Genomic DNA, 25834 nt, shown 5'->3' on the forward strand with positions numbered 1-25834 from the left:
TACTCACATATACAGTTCCTCAGATACTTCCGTGGAATATTTAAGTAATTTTAATATGTATGTTTCTTTCCTGAAACTGTAGGGTTCATCTGCTGATCGGAGTCAGTGGAGGGAACCAACCAGAACATCTGATGGCTTATGCTCACTCTATGAGGCAGCTTTATGTCTCTTTGAAGAGGTATGTAATAACCATGGCTTTTACATTTAAAATTACTTTGTATTAAAGTGCTATAGCATGAAAATAATTGTTTAGTGTTTGAAAAGGATGCAGAAGTAAGTAGCATCAGTGGTTGCCCCTAAAAGTGGAGCTAGGGTATCTGGCATCAGGAATGGGAAGGAGACATACTTTTCAACGTATACCCTTTTATTCATTTTGAGCTTTGTATCATGTGTAGGTAACTTTAAAAATTTTTAAATAAAAACAGATACAGAAAAACACACAAATGTCAGGCTTAACAAATTGTTATAAAATAAATATCTTTCTAATCTGTACCCAGGTAAAGAAATAAAACTACCAACCACTCTGAGTGGCTCTTTCATGTCCTGGTCTTAACCCCTGTCCTCCTCCCCTAAGCAACCACTATCCTGACTTTTAGAGTAATCACTTCCTTGCATTTCTTTTATCATTGTGTCACCCAGGTGTGTATCTCTAGACAGAATGGTGCAGTCTTGCCTATTTAAAAAAAAAAAAAAAAAAAAGTCTTTTAACTCTCTTAATCTATAGGTTCCCCTCCATTTTTTTCTTTCCATCAGTGTTTTTGTTTAGAACCTGGGCTTTTTTGCTGATTGATTACTCATAATGCAGTTCACTATTTATTTTCTGCAAATTGGCAGGTGGATCCAGAGGCTTATTTGATCCCTTTGGCAAGACTATACATGGTGGTGTGATGTTTTCATCAGTTTCCTTCTAGTTGTCTCTGTTATTGTGGTATTAGCAACTCTTGATGTTTAATGATTAATTCATAGGTGGTTGGTTGCAAAATGTTGATATTTTAATTGTGTCACTCCTCTTTTGTTCGTTGGAATGTTTTTATAAAGTTGATACCCTTATCAATTATTTGGTTACTCTGTTTCAGTTCATATAAGAAAGGCTGAATAAGTGCTTGATTATGTCTATCCTATTTTTAAAAATTTGAACACTGATTTTATAAACTAGTGTTCAGTTTAATGAATTGGTCTGTCATCCTCCAAAGTGGACCAGTTGATTTCATTTGAAAAATGTCATTATGCGGGGCGCCTGGGTGGCTCAGTGGGTTAAAGCCTCTGCCTTCGGCTCAGGTCATGATCCCAGGGTCCTGGAATCGAGCCCCACATCGGGCTCTCTGCTCCGTGGAGAGCCTGCTTCCTCCTCTCTCTCTCCTGCCTCTCTGCCTACTTGTGATCTCTCTCTGTCAAATAAATAAATAAAATGTTAAAAAAAAAATGTCATTATGAACTCATAGACTTAAACCTGTTTGAGTTTTAACCCATTAAATTATTATCTGTAGTGGAGCTCATATTATTTCATCTTTGGCCAATAGTCTTTTAAGGTAGTAGTCTCTTCAGGGTGGTTCCTAAGTTTTTTTTTTGTTTTTTTTTTTTTTTTTTTAAGAGATATTTATTGAGAAAGAGAGAGTGCAAGCAGGGAGAAGTGCAGACAGAGAGGAGAGAAAACTCAAGCAGAATCCTTGCTGAGTACAGAGCAGATGGGGCTCAATCCCATGACCCTGAGATGATGACTTGACCCAAAACCAGGAGTTGGATGCTCAACCAACTGAGCCACCCAGGTGTCCCTAAGTTCTTTTGATATAGGCCTAATAATCTTTCATAGCTTTCTTGCTCTGTGACACATCAAATTATTCCAGACTCCTCTGTCTGCATCTGCTTATATTTTGGAGTTATTGGAGGTACCTTGTCACCTAGTTTTGTTGTGAATGTTAAGTGTGGACTTGGAAGTTTGGCCACGTAGTTGTTCTGTATAGTGAATCAGTGTGTTTAGAAAATGGCATTGCTGCTGCTGTTATCTTCCTGGATTTCTGCCCTGCCCCCGCTCCAGTTTTTAAACACTCATTTCTAAGCCCTATAAGTAATTTTTTTTCTATCTTGCTCATTTTGGGGGGAATGTGGAGTGGAGGAAAGCTGGGATTTATCATAAAACTTATTATAGTAATAGATCTTCAGATTAAAAAATTCTAACACTCTTGGCCCACTACCCTCTTGTCTCCAGCAAAATTTCAGATCTCTTATTAGGGACTGGCAGCCTTCACTTATGTGTATTTTGTGTGTCCTCATAACCATCCTTATGTTCACTGGAGAATGTTGAACACATATGTCATTCTGTTGTTTTGGATGATTATGACTAAATGATTCTGACTAAAATTATTCTATTCCCTTCCATTTAATGGGCTTTTGAAGATTGACTTTTGAAGGTTTTCCTTCTCCTGTTTTGGTTGAGCAAAAAAAACCAAAACAAACAAACAAAACACAAAACACTATAAGACAGACAAAAAAATTGACAACAGCTGCAGTCGGAGTTAATATATATATATTTTTTTAAGTACTCTATTCACCCAGCATGGGGCTCTGACTCACGACCCTATCAGAGTCATATGCTCTACTGACTGAGCCAGCCAGGTGCCCCGGAATTAGTATTTTTATTACATAGAGTTCGTATAAGCCAGTTAAAAATCCATTAAGCCCTGCTAAGTAAATGGGCAAAAGTTAGTGGTAAACAAAGAAATAGAAAAACTTTAGTTCTGTTATAATAACAAAATGTCAAGTTAAAATAATGCATCCTCTTTGATCCCACTTAAGCCTTTGCAAAAAATTAAAGGCATAATATGTGTTATTGGTATGGATGCAGTGAGACTGGTACTCTCGTATAGACGTATTCCTTGGTTAGGGCAATTGGAATGGCCACCCTGGGGCCTATCCTTTTGGCAGGGCTGTGGGGGGCGGCAGGTAGAGAAGTATGGTTTTTAAAAATGTATTATGAATAGCAACAGACTTTACCATTATATTCCACACAGATGGTAAATAAGCCATGATTTTTATTTTATGTGTACATAAAATGCACTGCTGGTGATACATAGTAGCACCGTTTTGGAAAGCAGTTTGCTAGAGTATGTTTCAAGAATCATAAGATTGTTGTTGTTTTGGGATAGAGTAGCCTCATTTTTGAGCTTCTCTACTTAAGAAGTAATGAAAAAGATAATAACTATGTTCTTAGAAATAGCTTGTGTAACAAAAAGACTCTAAATGTCTTGTTTAAAAGAAAAGGGTTAAATAAACTGGGGTTTTTTACATAGATGGAAAATTATCAGTTCATTCATGAAGATAAGTTAGCTGTGGAAAATTTTGTCTGACTTTTGTTTCATCACTTTTATATATCCACTGTGTTAACTATGTTAAAGAATGTATACATGTAAAATTCTGGAAGAATGTAGGTAAAAAAAGATAACATTCATTGTATTAAGGTTATAGGATTATCAATTTTTTTTTAAAGATTTTATTTATTTATTTGACAGATATAGATCACAAGTAGGCAGAGGCAGGCAGAGAGAGAGGAGGAAGCAGGCTCCCTGCTGAGCAGAGAGCCCGATGCGGGGCTCCATCCCAGAACCCTGAGATCATGACCTGAGCCGAAGGCAGAGGTTTAACCCACTGAGCCACCCAGGTGCCCCTCAATTTTTTTATTTTAAGTAAGTTTTCAAAAGTTCAAGCCCCACAACCCTGAGATCAAGAGTTGCATGCTTTACTGACTGAGCCAGCCAGACGCCCCTTCTACTTTGTTTTTTAAGGTGTTTTTTCTTTTTCCTGAAATGCTGTGTGTGCCATAATTACTAGTCAAAAAAAGTCTTGATGATGTGTCTCCTCCTCCTCATTTTTGCCACCTTTATTAGTATCTTTTGCAGGAGTATGTAGTCTAGCCATCTGTATTTAAAATTAGATCTATTCTTAAGTTATTTGAGCCGCTGAGAGTTTCAGAAATAAGGAAAATAAACAATAATTTCAGATAACATTTATGAAAATGTCTCCACTAAGAATTTCTTGCCTATTTATTGCATATTTTTAATTTTAATAGGTTTGCAGAATGGCGTCTGATTACTCAAGAACATGTGCTAGCCCAGATAGCATTCAGACTGGTGATGCTCCCATTGTCTCAGAAACCTGTGAGGTTTATGTCTGGGGGAGCAACAGCAGCCATCAATTGGTGGAAGGCACGCAGGAGAAAATATTACAGCCCAAACTGGCTCCCAGTTTCTCTGATGCTCAGACCGTGAGTCCTCTACATATCTTACAAATTGGTAGATGGTTTGCTCTAAGTAGTGTTAAGAGTTTTTTTTTAAATGAGTGAAGAGTCTCGTTTCTTTTTTTTTTTTTTTAAAGATTTTACTTATTTATTGGACAGACAGAAATCACAGGTAGGCAGAGAGGCAGGCAGAGGGTGGGGGGTGGGGGAAGCAGGCTCCCTGCTGAGCAGAGAGCCTGATGCAGGGCTCCATCCCAGGACTCTGGGATCATGACCTGAGCCGAAGGCAGAGGCTTTCACCCATTGAGCCACCCAGGTGCCCAAGAGTCTGGTTTCTTATCTGTATTGTTTCTGTATACCATGCTATATCACTTTTTTTCATTTTAATAGGAAAAAAACCCATTTTTAGTTCATTTCCCTAGCACGGTTTCTAAATTTCAAAAAATTAAATAGGAGCTGGATTTTTGAAAAGAATTATGAATGACGACAGACTTACCATTATATTCAATGCAAATGGCAAATAGGACTAAGTAAAAACTGGAATTTTTCTTGTGCCAGATTGGCATTTTATTTTCTTATTATGATCACTTATTTACATTTGTAGCTACCTTTTAGTCAAGCTAGAACTTTCTATTTTTTTATTAGTTTCACTAAAACTTAGGTTTTTTTTTTTAAATGAGTGTAAAATATATTTTATGTGGCCCTTGCCATAATGGACTCAAAGGAATTGATAGGATAATTTTATTTCTTGCTCTTCATCCACCGATTATAAGATGAGGTAAAACATTTTACTTTGTTGTTTTATTGAATCATGACTGGGTAGATATCCTGAAGAGAGAAAATATGCAGTAATTTATGCTCAACAATAAAGTCAACATGAGGAAACCATTAATAGTTTTCATAATTTTCTGTTTAATTTCTCTGTAGAATAGTGCCATATTGTGCTTTTAAAGACTTTGAACCTCTTTGATAAAACTAGCATTAAATATTATACTCTGAGTCTTACAGAAACCTTTTATTTTACTGTTCTCTTTGCTTATAGATTGAAGCTGGACAATACTGCACTTTTGTTATTTCTACGGATGGCTCTGTCAGAGCTTGCGGTAAAGGCAGCTATGGGAGACTGGGCCTTGGAGATTCTAATAATCAGTCCACTTTAAAAAAGTTAACATTTGAACCTCACAGATCCATTAAAAAGGTTTCATCTTCTAAAGGATCTGATGGTCACACCTTAGCTTTTACAACAGAAGGAGAAGTCTTCAGTTGGGGAGATGGTGACTATGGGAAACTGGGACATGGAAATAGTTCAACACAGAAATATCCCAAGCTTATTCAGGGCCCTCTGCAGGGAAAGGTATGTGCTTTCTTTTTGTATTTAAAAATAATTAGATGTGCTGTGCTGTAAGTGATGATATCTTTCAGATTTTGATGTATTCTTTCTAAAGTTACCCTCACTCCCAAATCCTTTTTATCCTTTGGATATTTGCTTTTGTGGTTTACAAAACACTTTCACATACATTACTTAATTTTAATTGTTATAACAACTTTGTTAAGGTAGTTATTACTCTCATTTCACATGAGGAAACTGAGAATCATCCATTTCACAAATACTTACAGATATTCTATCTGGAATATCTATCTTGACAGTGTATCCAGATATACTATCCAGATACATAAGATATTTCAGTATCTTCCAAATGCCAGGCAGTGTTTTAGGCATTAGACACATAGTAGTGAACAAAACACAAGATCCTTAGTCTCATGGAACTTTTAATCTGTGGTTAGAGATGAGTAAGCACATAATTTCAAATAATAATAAAGAAAAAAATTGAGTAATGTATTAGATATTAACTTGGGTGGGGTGTGATATTAGATAATGGGGTCATAAAGTTGGAGGAGGTGTCATTTTAATAGAAATAAGGCATTTAGAGTGGTTAACTCACTTGCTGAAGGTCACACAAATAATTAGCACCATTAGAAACTGAACCTAGATCTCCTCTTCCAATTTCTATTTTACCTTTCTTTAAAGAAGTGAAGGTATTTTCCTGCACTTATAGTTATATGCAGTTATACAGGTTCCTCTATTTTAAGACTACATTCTTGCCACAAAAGTTTTTTTATATAAGACTTTTTTTCAAAGTTTAAATTTTTATATTATGCTATAATTGCAAGTGGGACACTTTTCCTTCATGGGAGGTTGTCTGACAAGATTGTCTATCAAATGAATTTTACTTTATTATAACTTGTAGTATTTTAACTTAGACATCAACCCCAAGCAGTGAGCTTTGGAATGTTTCACCTGACAACATCATGGGATACTTGATAAGATGCTGAATGTGGGGCTTTAAGGAAATTTTCAGGAAAATACTACTACTACTTTAAGCACCTTCTTTCTTCATTCCAATTCTTTAAACATTATATTCCTTTTAATGTCCTATTTTTTAATGGGAACTTTGCTAATTGAATATAACTTAGTATGAATATCATAAAGGAAAAAGGTTCCAAAAAGTAAACTAATAATTTTTAGATAAAAATTTTAGTAGTTTTTAGCATATTATCTAGAATGTATTAGGTGTGCAGTGTTGGTTTTTTTTTTTTTTTTAAAGATTTATTTGAGAGAGAGAGATGATGCATGAATGGGGGGGAGGGGTAGGTAGAGAAGCAGACTCCTCTATCTGAGCAGGGAGCCTGATATGGGGCTTGATCCCAGGACCCTGAGATCATGACCTGAGCTGAAGGCAGACACTTAACTGACTGAGCCACCCAGGTGCCACATGGTGCTCAGTATTTTTTATTGAATCTAAATTTTGAATTTTCTCAAGTGAGTTCTAATTTTTGGAGATTGAAAAGAGGCAGAGTAATTTGTATAGGTTTTTTTTTTTTTTTTCTGTTAAATCCTTATTTTGATCAGTGGTAAAAGCTATGAGTCATCTCCCAATTATGTTGCTGTATACTGTTAATCCCCTGATTCTACTCATCAACTGTGTAGCTAATTGAGGGGTAAAGAGATACTGCTAAGAGTTTAATTAATGTAAGCTTATTACTGCTTAGATCTTCCTGCATTGGTTAATAGTAACTGTGTTTTGAGAGTCACCCCTATTACATAATGAGTTTTTCTTGATTAGCCAGGATTGTAGGTTTTCTGTTAACATTATATTTAAAAGTTTTTCGTTGTTCCAGGAGTGTTTATTTAGCCCTGCCAGCTCTTTGAGTAAAGCCTTGATTTGTGATACAGTATTCTTACAAGTGATTAGATTGATGCTTTTAGGGCTCCTGCTAACCTTTGGAGTGCCTTTGCGTGAACTAAGGAAAGTTATCTTCTCTGGGTGGAAGCTAGGTTTCGTGGCTTGGCAAACAAAGCAGAGGTTGTATTTCAGCATTTCATGACCCCAGGCACCTATCCTGGGCACACCCTCTACAACTGTATGTGGTAACTTCTGGATAAGTTGCGAATATCAGTGTCTCTGCAGTCTCTGTGTGTAAGATCAAATGTGAACTACATGTTTTAGCATCTGCATGTTCTTCATCTTGGTGTGTTTTGTGTGCAATGCAGGTAGTTGTTTGTGTGTCTGCTGGGTACAGACATAGTGCTGCTGTCACAGAGGATGGTGAATTATACACATGGGGCGAAGGAGACTTTGGAAGATTAGGTAAGCTTTTTTAAAATTGAAGTTACTCTCAGAGAAAAATAGAAATGATGGTTACTGAGAAGCAGTGAGGCTAGATTTCATAGGCAAAAACCCCTGTTATTTATTTTGTTAGTTTTAGCCCAGAGGAACACAGTTTTATACAGCGAATACCTGGATTCTAGTGCTGAAATTTAAGCTGTAATTAAATCCAGCAAGTATTTACTGAGTACCTATTATGAGCAGACACCTAAGGATTTCAGGGACAAGATCCTAAAATGTGTGTGAAAACAAGTTGACATGTGCATGGTACTAGGTAGCATTAGACAAGTGCTGGGAGAAGAGCATGTATAGAATGTGCTAAGGATTCACTGAAGGGACTATGGGTCTCAGTTTGAGAGCAGCCTAGATGATTGGATGAGAAGATAGATACTAGAAATGATTCTTTCAAACTGCACTTTAAAAATACCTCATTTCTGTCATTAACTTAAAGTGATTATTCTGCCTGTGATGTAATGGCCTAAAGAAGAAGCATTAACAACATTATTCTTTGTTGTGTGTGTTTTATCCAAGGTCATGGAGACAGTAACAGCCGTAACATTCCAACATTAGTAAAAGACATTAGCAATGTTGGAGAGGTTTCTTGTGGCAGTTCACATACTATTGCTTTGTCTAAAGACGGGAGAACTGTATGGTCTTTCGGAGGAGGAGACAATGGTATGTAAAAAATTATTTATTGATAGTGTTGGGCTTATTTTCTTGAGATTTAAAAAGATGTACTTTTCTGTTATATATGCTTATTATAGGAAAACTCTAACGATGAGTAGAAATTTTAGAAATTTAAATGAACTGTTTCAACAAATGTTGCTATAGCCATTGTTAAGTTACATAGATAGACCTCTAAATATATATGTATTTATATAAACATGTACGTATATTTCCACATAGATGCCTTTTTTGAAAACTAAAGCAGACATGTGTCTTAGATTTTTTATAATCTGCTGGTTTTTGTCTGACAGTTTTAAAAAAAAATCTTCCTATGGCTCTAAATTTTTCAGAGTAGCTCAGTGTATCCCTTTATGTGATCGTAATACAACTTAAAAAAAATCAGTTTACTGTTGAGTACCTACATGGTTTCCAAATATTTTCCTGTATCAAAAATTACACAATGAATGACTAAATCTTTGTCCACTTATTCACAACTTCCAGCAGTGTGAGATTGCTTATTTTCCCATGTCTTTCAATAATGAACACTTAGCATTAAATCTTAAAATTAAGAGTACTTAAAAATAATTTCAGTAGTGAAAATGGTATCATTTAATATTTCCTTGATTCTTAGTGAGATTGAGTTTATATGTTGTTGGCCATTTGTTTTTCTTCTTTAGTGATTTGCTGAGTTTTCTATTTTAGTAACTATTGGCTCTGTTAAAAAATTAAAAATAAGTAGATACATATAAACTCCTTGTATTACAGCCTATTTATTAAACCAGCAAACTTGAAGTTGGAAATATGACCGTTAAAAGTAGAGAAAGAAAAACAGTTTTCCATATTTCCCTTAAAGTGGTTTTAATTGCTTGAAATTAAGATTGAGTAGCCTGTGGGTTGTTTCTGTTTCTTTCTTGTAAATTCATTTGTTCACCTCCTTGCTGTCAGAAACAGAGTTTTGCACATCAGTTTAGTGATGGAAAGATGAGTGATATTTATCAATATGTATACTTAGGTAAAGCATAGAGGTTCTTTAAAACAAGTAAACTGTTTAACTTGAATGTGCTTTTTTTGGTAGGCAAACTTGGCCATGGAGATACTAACAGAGTGTATAAACCTAAAGTTGTTGAAGCTTTACAAGGAATGTTCATTCGCAAAGTTTGTGCTGGGAGCCAGTCTTCGCTTGCTTTAACATCAACAGGGCAGGTAGGAATAAGGGATGAGCATAAAAGGATTAAATTATTTCAGAGGAGTAGGTGACTAAAAAGTAATAATCATAATTAAAGTTTAAAGTTAAAAAATGCATTTTTCTTGTTAAGATTTATTTATTTGAGAGAGAGAGGTTGGGGGCGAAATAAAGACAGAAAGACAGACAGTCTTAAGCAGACTCCATGCTGAATGTAGAGGCCCATGTGGTGCTCCATCTCAGGACCTGAGATGATGACCTGAGCTGAAACCAAGAGTCAGATGCTTAACCGACTTCGCTGCCCAGGCTTCCCTTAAAAAGGGTAACGTTTTAAAGGCAATCTACTGAAATGAAATATTTTCTCCTGTTTGAAGAGGTAGAGTATTTGAAAAGGAACCAGATTTTCTCACCTGGCCTGTGTGACCCAGATAAATCTGTCCTCAGCCCCATTCTTTGTATTAAGAGGTTTTTCAAAAACCTTTTTTAGCACTCAGCACCCCTTAAATTCTTTCCTAAAAATTATGGATAGTGGGAGAAAGTGTGAATAGATCTTGTTGAAACCAGTGATAGGAACTAAGAGGGCAAAAGGTGATCAAAAGAGAGGGTAAGGAGAAATTTCCATAAGGAAAAATGATGTGAGAGGGATAGGTGTTTCTAAGAAAGGGTTAGTCAGGCTTAGGATAGTCAGAACTTTAATCTCTTTATAAACTTCTGAACTTTGTTTGCATACTTTGATTTCTCTCTGTTTTTTTTTTTTTGGTTGGTGATGCAGAAGGTCTAGGTATGGTGATAGACTAATAATAATTTTCTTCTTAAATCCATCAGCATCCACAGTGAAAAAATGAGCTGACCACTCATTTTCTTACATATAGGAAACCATTACATGCCAGGTAGTGGTATAAAAATGTTTTCTGGCTAACTCACAAGGCTGATGAACAGCAAAGCTGAAATTAGCATGTAGTGTAATTATTTTGGAGAGACTAGAATGCCTTGTGTCTTAAAAAATCAAACTCAAACTATTCATTACCCTATATTTCATTACATTAGTCATTTGTTACAGTGCTGGATACTGCCTTAAGACCTGGAACTTCTCTTTTACATCTTTTTCACTGTGGGTTTTGTGGTAAGAATCTATGAATTGAAGCCAGAAGATGCTCACTTGTTTAATGTATAGCCAATAGGCAAATCGCAGACCTCCCTTGAGGTCTCCATGTGGTTCTTTTGTATGAGAGGGATAATGATTTATGCTTTGCTTACAAATTACAAGGTAATTACATGAATTGAAAGTTTCTATAAATTACCAAGTACTGTTGAACTTAGTTGCTAATGATGGTAATACATTTATTATATTGAATTTCAAAGGAAATTGTGAGTTAGTTGCTATATAGAATAGTTGTATCATGAGTATGCTAAGTTATGTGAAATTAAATATACATACTTAGGAAAAAATAAAGTGAGGGAGAAATACGTTTAAATGACAAGGGTAGTTCTGTTTACCATTAAATTTGCTGAGCATGAGATGATCAACATCTGTTTTTCCCTCAGTCCTCTCAGGCCACTTCACTGCTGACTTCCCATCATATTAAGTGTAATTCTTATGTTGAAAAATACAGTATTTGTATTTTATACAACAAGGTCCCTAAATACAAGCCAAGTATTTCTTCATCTGGTGTTCAACCAGAGGAACACTGCAAGAGCAAACTCTAGCAATAGGGGTCTTATTGAGTGACAGTACTGTATTGTACTTGATGAGTGATTTAGGAGATTTTGAATTACTTTATGTATTTTTTCACCTTACTTGTCTTTAGTTGTTAATCCCTCCTTACATATACCTTTAGTGTACTGGAATTTTCTTTCTAAAGTAGTTCTCTAGCAACTGGTACAAGTATTTGCTGCTCGTTCTTTCTCTCTTTCTTTCTCCTTTCCTTCCTTCCTTCCTTCCTTCCTTCCTTCCTTCCTTCCTTCCTTCCTTCCTTCCTTTCTTTCTTTTTGCTTAAGAGGCTTAATCTCTCAGTAGTCTTTAGTGAAAGAATTACAAGACAAAAAAATTCCTGAACCCAGTAGCATAAGGGTAAGAGTCTATATGATATTACCAGAACCCACCAACGGGGGAAAAAAAAGTGTCACTCAGTTTGCTAATTGTTTTGATTTTGGGCTGCCCAACTGACAGTCATTCACCCTTTTATCTTCCTCTTCAACTCACCTTTCTCCTAAGCTTCTTAAATCAGTCGTTGGTTGTTGTAGTATTAATTAGCCAAAAATGAAGATGTTCAGAGAGCTATGTTGACTACTGCTTCACATAGCCCTCTTTTTTAAGTGATCATTAAAATTATTATAACAATGAGGTGATGTGATTTTTAACTGAATCATAAACACCAGTTTTGTGACTTACATAATTCATTTTATATGTACACATCTTGGTCTAATAACCAAGAAATATTTGTTGAGACCCACAGAGTAGGAAACATATGAAGGAGAAGTTGTAAAATAGCAACAGTATTTTTAAGCTGCTAAAAGCCTTCTAAGATCCTTCTATTTTTTCTGTGATTATTTTTCTTTGCAGCTCAGCTGCTTGTCTACCTGTGTAATAAACATTTAAAAACAGCAAAATAAATAACTCTAAAATCTTTAGCAATCAAAACAGTAAATATTAATTTTAGCAACAGAAAGTTATTATTTATTTTTTTCAAGATTTTATTTATTTGAGAGAAGCTGAGAGAGAGTACAAGCAGGGGGAGGGGAAGAGGGAGACGCAGATTACCTGCTGAGCAGGGAGCCCAGTGCAGGGTTTGATCCCAGGGCCCTGGAATCATGACCTGAGCTGAAGGTGGACGCTTAATTGATGGAGCCACACAGGCGCCCAGAACATTATTTGGTATCAAGCCACACTCTTACTTATTTGTTTAATTTATTTAAAAAAGATTTTTTAAATTAATTGATTGATTGATTGGCACAGAGGGAGAGGGGGAAGAGAGAATCCCAAGCAGGCTCCAGTCTCAATGCAGAGCCTTGTGCAGGGCTCCATCTCATGATCCTCAGATCACAACCTAAGTCAAAACCAAGAGTTGGACACTTAACCGGTTATGCTACCCAGGCACCCGTAGATGATGTTTATTTTTAAACATAAGTCTTCAACTTAGTACCTCAGGATATTTTATGCATTTCTGTTTGTTTCAGGTCTATGCTTGGGGCTGTGGAGCTTGTCTAGGTTGTGGTTCTTCAGAAGCTACTGCTTTGAGACCCAAGCTTATTGAAGAACTGGCTGCCACAAGAATAGTTGATATTTCTATTGGAGACAGTCATTGTTTGGCTCTTTCTCATGGTAATGTCATTTGTTTTTAAAAGAAATAATATTAACTTACCGTCTATAAATGCATTACATTTAAATTTGGCTTTTCTTTATTTTATTTTTAGATAATGAAGTTTATGCCTGGGGCAATAACTCAATGGGGCAGTGTGGCCAAGGAAATTCCACAGGTCCTATTACTAAACCAAAGAAAGTGAGTGGCTTAGATGGCATAGCTATTCAGCAGATCTCTGCTGGAACATCACATAGTCTAGCATGGACTGCTCTTCCTAGGGATAGGTAAGAATGCCACATTTAAAAATTCTTATATTCTAATAACAGAAATACCAGTGAAAACAAAAGTAATAGTACTTTGTTCATAAAATGCCCTTCTGAACATTTATTCTGTTGATTTTTTTACTATCACAGGCATGACATCTAGAGTTCTTCCAACTTGAATGTTGAGGTTATATTATATAAGCAAGAAATTATACCCTGTATTTAAGAAATTTTCTTGATTTAAGTGTCCTTTAAATATTTTGAATTCCTTCTCTGTCTCTAGGATCTGAGTTTAAAAATTAAATGTCTCCTTATTAAGAGGAAGTTACATTGAAATGAACTCAGAACTAGGTTTTTTTTTTTTTTTTTAATATTTTATTTATTTGAGAAAGTGAGAAAGAGAGCATGAGTGGGGAGGGAGGGGGAGGGAGAAGTTGACTCCCTTGCTGAGCCCTGACCCTGGAATCATCACCTGAGCCAAAGGCTGCTGCTTAACTGACTGAGCCACCTAGGCGCCCCAGAACTAAACAGTTGATTAGCCTCAGTGGCCTTTGTCTGGTTGGTTTTTTGAAAATAATTAGTGGCTATACTTTTTAAATAAAGGAAGTTACTTTTGCAGAAATTTAGCTTTTTCCTAAAGAGATAACCATATGTTTTTAGAAAATCAGGTAGATGATTTTTATTAGGAGTGTGAATTTTAAGGAATTTTAGGGGTGTTTCAGATATTTTCAGATGCATGGGGGCTAATTTAAACTTGACATGTATTATATTTGCCTTCCAGACCTTTGATTCAGGTGGATTTTTTATGACATTTTAACCAATAAAAAACATTTATAATCACCCTCCAAAACAAAAGCTAAAAATATAATTGATTATAAATAATTTGCTTTTCATATTAAATTTGCAACTTCCCACTTCATATATAGAGAGTTGGTTCCCAAGATCTTGACAGTCTTCACAAGAGTCTTTAGGAGTTGTTCTTTTTTTTTTTTTTTTTTTTTTTAAGATTTATTTATTTATTCGAGAGAGGGTGTGCACATGAGTGGCAGAGAAAGAGAATCCCAAGCAAACTTCCCACTGAGTGTGGAGCCTGATGTGGAGCTCGATCTTGTGGCCCATGAGATCATGTCCTAGCCAACACCAAGAGTCATATGCTTAACTGACTGAGCCACCCAGGTGTCTCAGGAGTTTTTCTTTTAATAGATTTCAGTTTTCTCTTCTACAGAGTCAGGCTGTTTTTCTTAATATGAAATATACATTTTACAGACCCTTAGAACCAGAAGAACTGTAGTAGATCCTGTGGCTCAGATCTTTGCCTTTAAGTGAGTGAATATCCAACCTTCCAAAGCAGGTTGTGTCTATATGTTTTCTTTTTGAAGAACTCCAGGGATGACAAATTCTTGGTTTTCCTTGGTTGATAAAATGAAGGGTTTTAACTTTTATAATCAAGAAGGCCTGCTGTATATTTTGTTGAAATCTTTCATCTTTATTAATGGTTTAAATTTTGTTTTTGATCATATGTGAAAATTCCTCTGTTAAGGCTATTACATGATTTTCTTATGTTTCCTTCTAGACAAGTTGTTGCATGGCACCGACCTTATTGTGTAGATCTTGAAGAGAGTACCTTCTCACACCTGCGTTCTTTTCTTGAGAGATACTGTGATAAAATAAACAGTGAGATTCCCCCACTCCCTTTCCCTTCATCAAGGTATGTTATATATATGTATATTGGTGTGTGTGTGTGTAATATCTATTACTCATTTTGAGTTTGACTTACTTTTTTGTTCTGTTTTCCCCTCAATTATGTTAAACTTCTTTAGAATCTAAAAAAGAGCTAAACTTAGGTACTTATTGATAATGACCTTTAGGAAAAGTTACCCATGATTTCATGAATTACATTTTAAAAATCACTATTGGTCATAATTTGACAAAATTTTTAAAGAGAAAAAAATGTTACCCAAACTGGATAGCACATGCTCTTTTATGTTCCAGAAGTTCATAGCACTTTGTTTGGTTTCAGGGAACACCACAATTTCCTCAAGCTGTGCCTGAAGCTGCTTTCAAATCACCTTGCTCTTGCACTTGCGGGAGGGGTCGCTACCAGCATTCTTGGGAGACAGGCAGGTCCACTTCGAAATTTGCTTTTCAGACTGATGGATTCAACTGTCCCAGATGAAATTCAAGAGGTAAGCATATAGGACTTGGAATCTGTATCTCAAGCCACATCTTTCCTTAAAGTTGTAGCTCATATATGCAACCATATATTAGAAGACTTCAATTGAATGTTTTTCCCTTATTCCTTTTCTTGGTGGGAGTAAATGTTTTTGGTTAACTCATCCTTTAAGACAAAGGTCATCTTTGGGAAGGCTTTCATTCCCTATTCCCCTGCCAGGTTAGGTTTCTCCTGTATGTGTGCTCATTGCATCACATTGTATCGTAGTTGTCTGTTCACAAACGTGTCTGTCTTTTCCACCAGAGGATAAATTTCTGAGGACAGGGATCCAGTTTTATATTTTATTATGGTAAAACACATATAACATAAAATTTACTATCTTAACCTTTTCTTTTTTTGAGAGAGAGGGGGAGAGGGGATAGGAAGAGAAAGAGGGAGAGAGAAGGAATCTCAAACAGGCTCCATTCCCAGCTCGGAGCCTAATGCAGAGTTCAATCTTACAACTCCAAGAGCATGACCTGAGCCAAAATTTAAGAGCTGGATGCTTAACTGATTGAGCCATCCAGGCGCCCCTACCTTAACCACTTTTAAATATAGTTTAGTGGTATTAAATACATTCATAATGTTCAACCACTACCCATCTTCATAATTCTTTTCATCTTATAAAATTGAAATTCTGTACCCACCAAACAATAACTCCTCTTTCTCCCCTTTCTTCAGCTTCTGGTAGCCACCGTTCTACTTTCTGTCTCTTTGATTTTCACACTCTGAATATGTCATATAAGTGGAATCCTGAAACTGTTTGTCTTTTTGTGACTGGCTTATTTCACTTAGCATAATGTCCTCAAGGTTCATCCATATTGTACCACGTGTCAGAATTTCCTGCCTTTCTAAACCTTAATAATCTTCTGTTGTACATATATATCACATTTTGCTTATCCACTCATCCATCATCTTTATGATCCTGGATTAGGCAATAGTTTCTTAGATATGACACTGACAACACAGGCAACCAAAAAAGAGAGGAGATAAATTGGACTTCATCAAAATGGAAAACATTTATGCCTCAAGGGGCATTATCAAGAAAATGAACATAAAACTCATACATAGAATGGGAGGAATATTTGTAAATCGTATGTCTGGTAATATTCTAGCTTCCGGGGACAGTCGGTGGCTCAGTTGGCATTAAACATCTGTTTTCGGTTCAGTTCATGATTCCGGGGTCCTGGAATCTAGGTCCCGTGTCCTCCCCCACCCCAGAGGGGAGTCTACTTCTCCCTCTGCCTCTGCCCCTTCCCCTGCTCATGCTCTCTCTTCCTGGCTCACTCTCTCTCAAATAAATAAATAAAATCTTAAAAAAAAAATTCTAGTTTCCAGAATATATAAAGGATCTTTACAACTCAACAATAAAAAGCTAAATAACCCAACTTTATTTATTTATTTTTAATAACTCACCTTCAAAAATGAGCAAAGAATTTTGAGTAGACATGTTTCCAGAGAAAATATGCATATAGCCAGTAAGCACATGAAAAAATTCTCAACAGTCTTAGTCATTAGGGAAATGCAAATCAAAGTCTTAGTGAAACACTCTTCACACCCACTTAGAGCCTAAATCAAAAAAACAGGATTGTGTTAGTGAGGATGTGGAGAAATTGGAACTCTTGTATATTGCTGGTGTTAATGTAAAATGGTACAGCTGCTTTCGAAAGCAGGTAGTTCCTTAAATAGTTTAATGTAGCATTTATATAAAAATTAATATAAAATATTTATATAAAACTTATATAAACTATATTAATTTATATAAATTATATATAATCTATATAAATTAATATAATTTATATAAATTACATAAATATAAATATAAAAATTTATATAAAAATTAATGTAGCATTTATATAAAAATATAATGTAGCATTTCCACACCTAGGTCTGTACCTGAGAGAATTTTTCACTCAAAAACTTGTATAGGAATGTTCATAGCAATATTAATCATAATAACCAAAAGGTGGAATGAACAAATGTCTGTCAGGTGATGAATGAATGAACTAAATGTAGTATGTCTGTACCAGAATAATCTTATTCAGAAGTAAAAAGAAAGGAGATTCTGATAACATGCTATAGCATGACTGAACCTTGTAAGCATTGTGGTAAGTGAAAGAAGCCAGTCACAAAAGGCCATATATTATATGATTGTATGTATATGAAATGTATAGAGTAGGCAGACCCATAGAGAAAGTAAATCAATTGGTTGTTAGGGGTTAGGGGAGGGTGAGAGGAGAGTGACTGCTCATAGACACAAAATTTCTTTTTGGGGTGATGAAAATGTCCTAAAATTAGAATGGGGTGATGGTTATACAACTCTGTGAATATACTAAACCAGTGAATTTTATACTTAGAAAAAAAAAAGGTGAGTTTTATGACATGTGAATTACATATCAATAAAAGATGACAGATTTTTCAGCTGGACAGACATATCCCTGGCATGTGAGTAGAAATAGATTGAACCCCACTTTGGGCTCCCTGCTCGTTGGGAAGCTTGCTTCTCCCTCTCCCCCAACTCGTGCTCACTCTCTGTGATGCCCTCTGTCTCTCTTTCTCTCAAATAAATAAGTAAAATCTTTTTTTTTTAAGATTTTATTTATTTGAGAGAGAGAGAGACAGAGATAGCAACAGAGAGCATGAGTGAGCATGAGCTGGGAGATGAGGAAGAAGCAGACTCCCTACTGAGCAGGGAGCCCGATGCGGGTCTCCATCCCGGGACCCTAAGATCATGACGTGAGCTGAAGGCAGGCGGCCAACTGACTGAGCCACCCAGGCGCCCTAATAGATAAAATCTTTAAATAAAATAAAATAAAATAAAATTCTTAACCTAAATGCCCAATTCTCAGGAAGACCTTCTGTGAGCCCATAGGCCATGTCAGTGATCTTTGTGTATATTGATCAAGTTTGTACATCCTTTTACTTTCCCTATATGTGACTCCTTTCACACTTAAAATTACTTGCCTCAGGGTCTCTTTCCCATTAGACTATAGGCTTATAGAAGCAGGACTTCTCTCTGGCTTGTTCATTTCTGCATCTGTAGCACATTGCGGAGAGTCTTACCAGGCCCAATGTTAATAGAGTCAACACTAAATATTTGTTGGATGATGATTAGCTATTAGTGGCAAATTCAAAATATTTATTCTAGTCTACTTAAAGACATCTAAAGGATTGCATGCTTTCTTTTTTCATGTCACGTTCTTCAGACTTCTGTGATCTACCTTCTTCAGACTTCCATGATCCTAATAGGTGCATTTATTTTTCTTTCCTTTTTTTTTTTTTAAAGATTTTATTTATTTATTTGACAGAGATCACAAGTAGGAAGAGAGGCAGGCGGGGGTGGTGGTGGGGTTGGGGGTGTGTGGAAGCAGGCTCATCGCTGAGCAGAGAACCCGGTGCAGGGCTTGATCCCAAGACCCTGAGATCATGGCCTGAGCTGAAGACAGAGGCCCAACCCACTGAGCCATCCAGGCACCCCAGTGCATTTATTTTTCATGTGTTTCTGTTAAAAAGGTAAAGAGTAGGCCAATAAATACACTTTTCTTTTTTTGATACTAGGTGGTAATTGAAACTTTGTCAGTGGGAGCAACCATGCTATTACCTCCTTTACGAGAACGTATGGAATTGCTTCATTCTCTTTTACCCCAAGGACCTGATAGATGGGAGAGCTTATCTAAAGGACAGGTGAGCCTTTGCATGGTATCTAAGTAAACCAGTAATATCACAGACACTGCAGTAGACTGAGGGGGAAATAAAGCTATTGATTACCATGTGTTCATGGAATAATACTTTATGGGTTTAGTAAATCCTAATTTAATATTTTCTGCTGGAAGAGTTCCCATTATTCTAATGAATGTGAAGCAAATGATAACCTATTAAATAATTTAGGGTTAATTATTAAAATTTAATAATTTGTTGCTTATACTATCAAACCAGAGACATTTTAGTTTATAGTGTGCTAAGTTAAAATCAAGGTCCTGTGCTACTGTTGGTTCCATGCCCAGAACGTTGTTTGAAATTGCTTCTATAAAAAAAGTAAAAGAAGATGACTGTTATGAAAATGTAGTTGAGGACATGAATGTGCTTATTCTTTCCATTTTTAAGATCTTATGTACATTAAAATAAATACATTTTGTTTGACCAAGTAGAACTATCAATTGTAGAGTTACGGTTTCAGGGGAAAAGTGGATATTATGCCAATGAGGATTGGCAATATAATATAATATCCACAGTAGCCTCCATTGAGTAGTTTTTAGTAGTTTAGATTTCAGGTGATTTATTTTAAATAGTAGAATGAATAGTTACATTGATGATTGGATAGAAGAACATAGTATAATTTATCTGTTGACATTTCCTACTCTTGCAAGTCCTAAAATCATTATGCAGAGAGTACCATTTTATTGAGAGTTTGGGGTATTATAGTAAAAGAAGGAATAAAATGCTCTAAGTTACATTTTTCCAAATGGTATCAGTGGAATAGCTTTTCTTTTAATTATATACTTCCTAAAATATCAGGATATTAAGTGGGATCATTTTTTCTTTCTAAGTGCATTTTAAACTAATCATTTGTACCTATTTCATTGATGAAAATATTTTTCTTCAGCGAATGCAACTGGATATCATTCTGACAAGTTTGCAAGATCATACCCATGTAGCTTCCTTACTTGGCTATAGCTCACCCTCTGATGCTGCTGACCTCTCTTCTGTGTGTACTGGCTATGGAAACCTGTCAGATCAACCTTATGGCACTCCGAGCTGCCATCCAGACACCCATCTGGCTGAAATTTTGATGAAGACTCTCTTAAGAAATTTAGGATTTTATACAGTAAGTTGCTCTTTTTCTTTGTAGTTAAAAAAAGAATAAAGCTTGGATTTTTTTGTTTTTTGTGTTTCTTTTTTGGAGGGGATAGGGATGGCTTCAGGTTAAGGTATTTTGACATTTAAATACATATAAAATAAATAAAACTACAGACTCCACTCCCCCAGAGGCAGAACACATGTGTCAGATCTTCTGAAATATTGTAGGAGCTAAATGACTTGTAATTGAGAATTCCAAAAAGATTTTTTTTTTTTAGAATTTTACCAAGTGTTTCTTATGTTAATGTTCAAGAATAAACAAATAAACATAGTCATCAACATTTTGCAAAAGAAGAATAAGAAAGGGAATAACCTTACCAGATATAATCCTATAATTATAGTATGGTTGGTACTTACTAGGAATAGGCTGGTCAGTAGGAGAGAAGACAGTGGACACTACAGCTTTCCCTGTGTTAAGATGCTTTTAATTCCTAAGTGTTTCTTAGATTTCCCCCCCAAACAGTTCTGTGGGTTCTAACCCACAACATCATGACCTAATGCTAATATCAGTATTGTAGTTATTGTCACTTTTTGCTGGTCTCTTCTCTGCACCTCACTGCTGGACTAACCTCATTGTAGTAAATTAAAACCTCTTCAGATCCTTCACCATTTGGCTTACACACCACTCATCTGAGCTCATGGGCATGGCATTATCTGTTTCCAGCTTGCTCTACGAATCTATGACTTCTTCAGGGAAGCCTAACCCAAATAGCCCTATTTAACCATGTAATTTTGACTTAGTAAACTTGAGCAGTTTTTAGAGACAAGGTATACTGTGTGACTTAACTTTGAATGGTGTGTGTATCCTTTCATATTGTCTCCTAGGCCTCGTCAGGGTCAGATCTGTATCTTCTTCCGTGCAAGTCTTAGTGTTCTCTTCTATCCACATTAAAAGGTGGCTAAATCTGAATGACAGTTGGACCTATATAGTTACTTTCTTTCAGATTTAAGAATATAAATTTGATCTGATGTTTGGCTGCACATGGAATGGGAACAATGTCATAATGTCCTTTGTTATTGACAGAGCATTTTTTTCCAAAGTTGTAAGGAGTATTGGTGCGGCATGAAGTGCCTTTCTCTTAAAGTAGACTGACTGTTACTATCAAGTGTGAAGCCCATGGATGGGACTCTTAACACCACAAATACAGTTTGATGCACTTGTCCTTTGAAAGCAAATATCCTCCAGTTACTGTGATTTGATAGTTTTGCCTTCAGCTCTAGAAGCTGCTGCCAGGTAATTGTGGTACATCTTTAGGGCACCTCCTTGTGTAGCTGCTACGTGTACTTTCGGCAAGAATCTAGCCTCCTTGAGTCAGAGCTTTCTTAATGCTTTTATTTGTCCTTCTTACAAAGGAAGATGAAATCTTGCATTTATATAATCAAAAGCACCATGTGCACAACGATGTGAACACATGAGATACTATTGAGCTGAATTTTCAAAAAAGGTGATAAATTTGATATTGTATGTATTTTACTACAATTAAAGATAAAATTAACTGGTGAAAAATAAAGTAGTGCCTTCCTAATATCATTAGGGCTGGGGTAGATGTCTATGTTATATGGAAATGGATATAAAATATTAATTGCTTTTGGGTGAAAATCATAAATTATTGTTTCTAAAGTGATTTAAACCAAATCTGTCATGCTCTTTTACTTTTTTTTTTTTTTTTTTAATGAGACAGATAGTGTGTGTGTGTGATGGGAGGGTGGAGGAGGTGGGGAAGAGGGAGGTGCAAGGGTGAGAATCTCAAGCAGGCTCCATGCCCAGTGTGGAAGCTGACATGGGGCTCTATCTCATGACCCCGAAATCATGACCTGAGCCAAAATCAAGAGTAAGACACTTAACTGTGACTGAGCCACCCAGGTGCCCCTGTCATATTCTAAGATTTTGAAATGATGGTGTTTGTTTTAGTCTCTCTGGGCTGCTATAAACAGAATACCATAGACTGGGTGGCTTTTAGACAATACAGACTTATATCTATTAAAGAGGTGGGAAATCCAAGATCAAAATGTTGGCAGATTTGTTGGTGCCAACTTCTTGGTTCATAGATAGCTGTCTTCTTGCTGTGTGTCCTCACACAGGGGGATCTCTCTCATAAGGGCACTAATCCCTTCCCAAAGGCCCCATCTCCAAATGCCATCACATTGGGGATTAGGTTTCGACATACGGATTTTGAGGTGACACAAACATTCAGTCTGTAGCAGTGCTTTTTTGGCAGCTTACATCAGCAAGGGCCTTAAAATGTGCTGAGACTCTGTCTTATATATTGTAAACATAGACCATTACTTTATGCATAAAGATGTTCATCACATCTTTATAAGATACAAAATTTTATTTTATTTTAAAGATTTTATTTATTTGACAGACAGAGATCACAAGTAGGTAGAGAGGCAGGCAGAGAGAGAGGAGGAAGCAAGCTCCCTGCTGAGCAGAGAGCCCCATGTGGGGCTCCATCCCAGGACCCTGGGATCATGACCTGAGCCGAAGGCAGAGGCTTTAACCCACTGAGCCACCCAGGCGCCCCAAGCATGTATTTCTTAAGAAGGGCATTCTCTTATATAATAATAGGACAATTATTCAGAAAATTTAACATTGATACAGTTTAATATACAATCCATATTCACATTTTTATGACTGTCTTAATGATATACTTTATAGCGGTGCCTGGTTATAGTCGGTTAAGCTCAGTTGGTTAAGCGTCTGCCTTGGGCTCAGGTCATGGTCCCAGGGCCCTGGGATTGAGCTCTGCAGGGAGCCTCCTTCTCCCTCTCTCTCTGTCAAATAAAGAAATAAAATCTTTAAAAAAAAAAAGTGCTTTATAGCAACCCCTCCCTCAAATGCAGGATCACACACTGTATTTAGTTGTCATGTCTCTTTAGTCCATTTCTTTTTTTTCTATGTATTTTTAAATTTAAATATAGTTGATACCACTTCTTTTATAATCAGAAACTAATTTCTGAGAATTGGGTTCAAATGTTCAGTTGTGTCCTTTCACAACCATGTGAAAACAAAACCTTTACACAAGAGCTGTGGAAAGCAATTTTATTAAAATATGGCGTATGTCGTCTGTGGGTATTGTACTGTTTTCTCTATATTCAAAGTTTCTGTAATGAAACGTGTATTACTTTTTTTTGAGTGGTAAAACATATTGAAATTAACTTAACAAGTTTTGCTAATAGCTAGTAACAACAGCACAAAGATTTAAATATTAATAAGGGGAAAAAGGAGACAATGCTTCTTAAATCAGAATCATTTATGGTAGGCCTTGACTTTTCATTTTCAAGCGCTTCAAATATAATCTTCATTTATATATCATCTTAGGATCAAGCCTTTGGAGAGCTAGAAAAGAATAGTGATAAATTTCTACTTGGAACATCATCTTCAGAAAACAGCCAGCCTGCTCATCTTCATGAACTCCTGTGTTCACTGCAGAAACAGCTGCTGGCATTTTGCCATATCAATAGCATTAGTGAGGTATGTGATTCTTTGCCTTTTATCATGATCTCCCAGGGACCTTGAAACTCAGATATTTGGGTAAGCATGATATTTCTGGACCTTGACTCTTTCACAGTAGTAATTTAAGAACTTTTCCCCCCAGAACTCAAGCAGCGTGGCGCTGCTTCATAAACATCTTCAGCTCTTGTTGCCTCATGCCACAGATATTTATTCACGTTCTGCAAATTTGCTCAAAGAAAGTCCTTGGAATGGCAGCGTTGGAGAAAAATTAAGAGGTGTGTTTGGTACTGGATTTGACATTTAATCAGTGGTTATAAAGGAGAAATTCTTAGCCTTCCCAAAGCCTTAAGAGACCTGAAACTTCTGAGTGGAATAGGAATGGTCTTCAATCTCCTTCCTATTAAAGATCCCTTGGATTTGGCTTTGGGGTGATGGTAACAGTGATGGATAATGACTGATCTTGAAAGATGATAATTGACATGAAGGAGCCCTAATTTAAAGGCGTTTCAGTGATACTCAAAAAGATTAATTTGCTGGCTGACTGAACATAATAAAAAAATAAAGATTAATTTTAAATGGCATAAAGTGAATTTTTATCTGCTATTTCTCTACCTTTCTTCAGCATTTGCCAGTGTCCCACTTTCCTTCTTGAAATGTTTTCTTCTCTTGGGTTTCTCTGTAGTCACAATCCTGTTTTGCCTCATATCTCTCTGATCACTTTTTTTCAGTTGTTTCCTATAAGCTCTTTTTCCTTGGACATGCCCTTCAATGTTTAAGATCCTCTCAATTTTGCCTTCAACCCTTTTTTCTCCGTGAATGATCTGATCTGGTCCGTTTCCTTTGACCACACCGAGTGTGTTGATTTCCATATCTGCATCTGGCTGAGAACTCCTTTTTCACACCAAAGCCTTTTCTAGTTACTGTTGGGTGTATTTTCTTGGTTGTCTCAAAGGCAACTAAAATTCATTATGTTTCTCCGAAACCTCCTTATCTCTGAAGTTCCCCAACTCAATAAAGAAAGAAACTGAGAAACTTAAACCGTTGCTTACTAGACACCTTCATTTTGTCGTTCTACAGGTATTTAAAATTTAATCTCTTCAAATGGAACTCATCTCTGATGTTCCTCCCTGCCCCAAATACAATGAAATACAGAAATAAAGTTAATTTAAAATGAATATAGGTAGAAAGGTGCTTTGAAATGATCTTACTTTTTTTTAAAGTAAATTTGGTTTAAAAATCATAATATGTAAAGATCATGAGGGTAGGAATTTTTAAAAGCTCTTTGTTCATGGCTGTCTGCCTTTCATCTAGGACAGTGCCTGGTATTTTGTACTCAATAAATATTTCTTGAGTAAATCTAAAAATGAAGGTAAATTTGTGAATGAGACATTCATAATGCATTTTAAGGGAAGCAGCTATAATCCTTTGAATTTGTTGGCACAGGGATCTATATGCTTTCCCACAAAGTGTCTGTTGGTGGTACTTTCTGAAAGTAAGTAAATACCAGTGCACCATCACCTACCAGGTACATGTTCAACAAGGAGTTATCTAATTAGTATACTCTAGTTCTACACTAAAATAGTATTTTTTAGGTTTTTTTCTTTTTTTAAGTTTGAAACAATTGATCCATGTTGAATTTCTTACCCTTCATAGATGTGATATACGTCTCAGCTGCAGGCAGTATGCTTTGCCAGATTGTTAACTCTCTACTGTTACTCCCCGTGTCAGTGGCACGGCCTCTGTTGAGTTACCTCCTCGACTTGTTGCCACCTCTTGATTGCCTTAATAGACTCCTGCCAGCTGCTGCTCTTTTAGAAGACCAAGAGTTACAGTGGCCTCTTCATGGTAAGTAAACATAGTAAAACAAGTAAGGCTTTTGGGAAAAATCGTTCCTCTTGCATGCATTAGGTAGGTCATATCTGATACTCGGGTGTTTTACATAATCAAAAGGTAGGGTTGTTATGGTCTAAGAATTTGCAGCCCTAAGGGCGACTG

General features: G+C 36.1%; 1 protein-coding gene across 10 annotated transcripts in view; it reads left to right on the forward strand.

Moving 5' to 3' along the window:
- Positions 1–25834, forward strand: part of HERC1 (HECT and RLD domain containing E3 ubiquitin protein ligase family member 1) — a 185838-nt gene that overhangs the window by 49722 nt on the left and 110282 nt on the right. For all 10 annotated transcript variants that reach the window (XM_032864757.1, XM_032864756.1, XM_032864764.1 and 7 more), the window contains 15 exons: positions 83–178; positions 4064–4258; positions 5274–5585; positions 7785–7881; positions 8431–8574; positions 9641–9768; positions 12926–13070; positions 13163–13334; positions 14887–15021; positions 15334–15499; positions 19084–19209; positions 20129–20350; positions 23705–23857; positions 23982–24114; positions 25493–25684. In XM_032864757.1, coding sequence (XP_032720648.1) covers positions 83–178; positions 4064–4258; positions 5274–5585; positions 7785–7881; positions 8431–8574; positions 9641–9768; positions 12926–13070; positions 13163–13334; positions 14887–15021; positions 15334–15499; positions 19084–19209; positions 20129–20350; positions 23705–23857; positions 23982–24114; positions 25493–25684 — 2416 coding nt within the window. The remainder of the gene's footprint in view (positions 1–82; positions 179–4063; positions 4259–5273; positions 5586–7784; positions 7882–8430; positions 8575–9640; positions 9769–12925; positions 13071–13162; positions 13335–14886; positions 15022–15333; positions 15500–19083; positions 19210–20128; positions 20351–23704; positions 23858–23981; positions 24115–25492; positions 25685–25834) is intronic.

This window comes from Lontra canadensis, unplaced genomic scaffold (genome assembly GCF_010015895.1).
Source record: "Lontra canadensis isolate GAN:19392208 unplaced genomic scaffold, GSC_riverotter_1.0 scaffold28, whole genome shotgun sequence".
NCBI lineage: Eukaryota > Metazoa > Chordata > Mammalia > Carnivora > Mustelidae > Lontra > Lontra canadensis.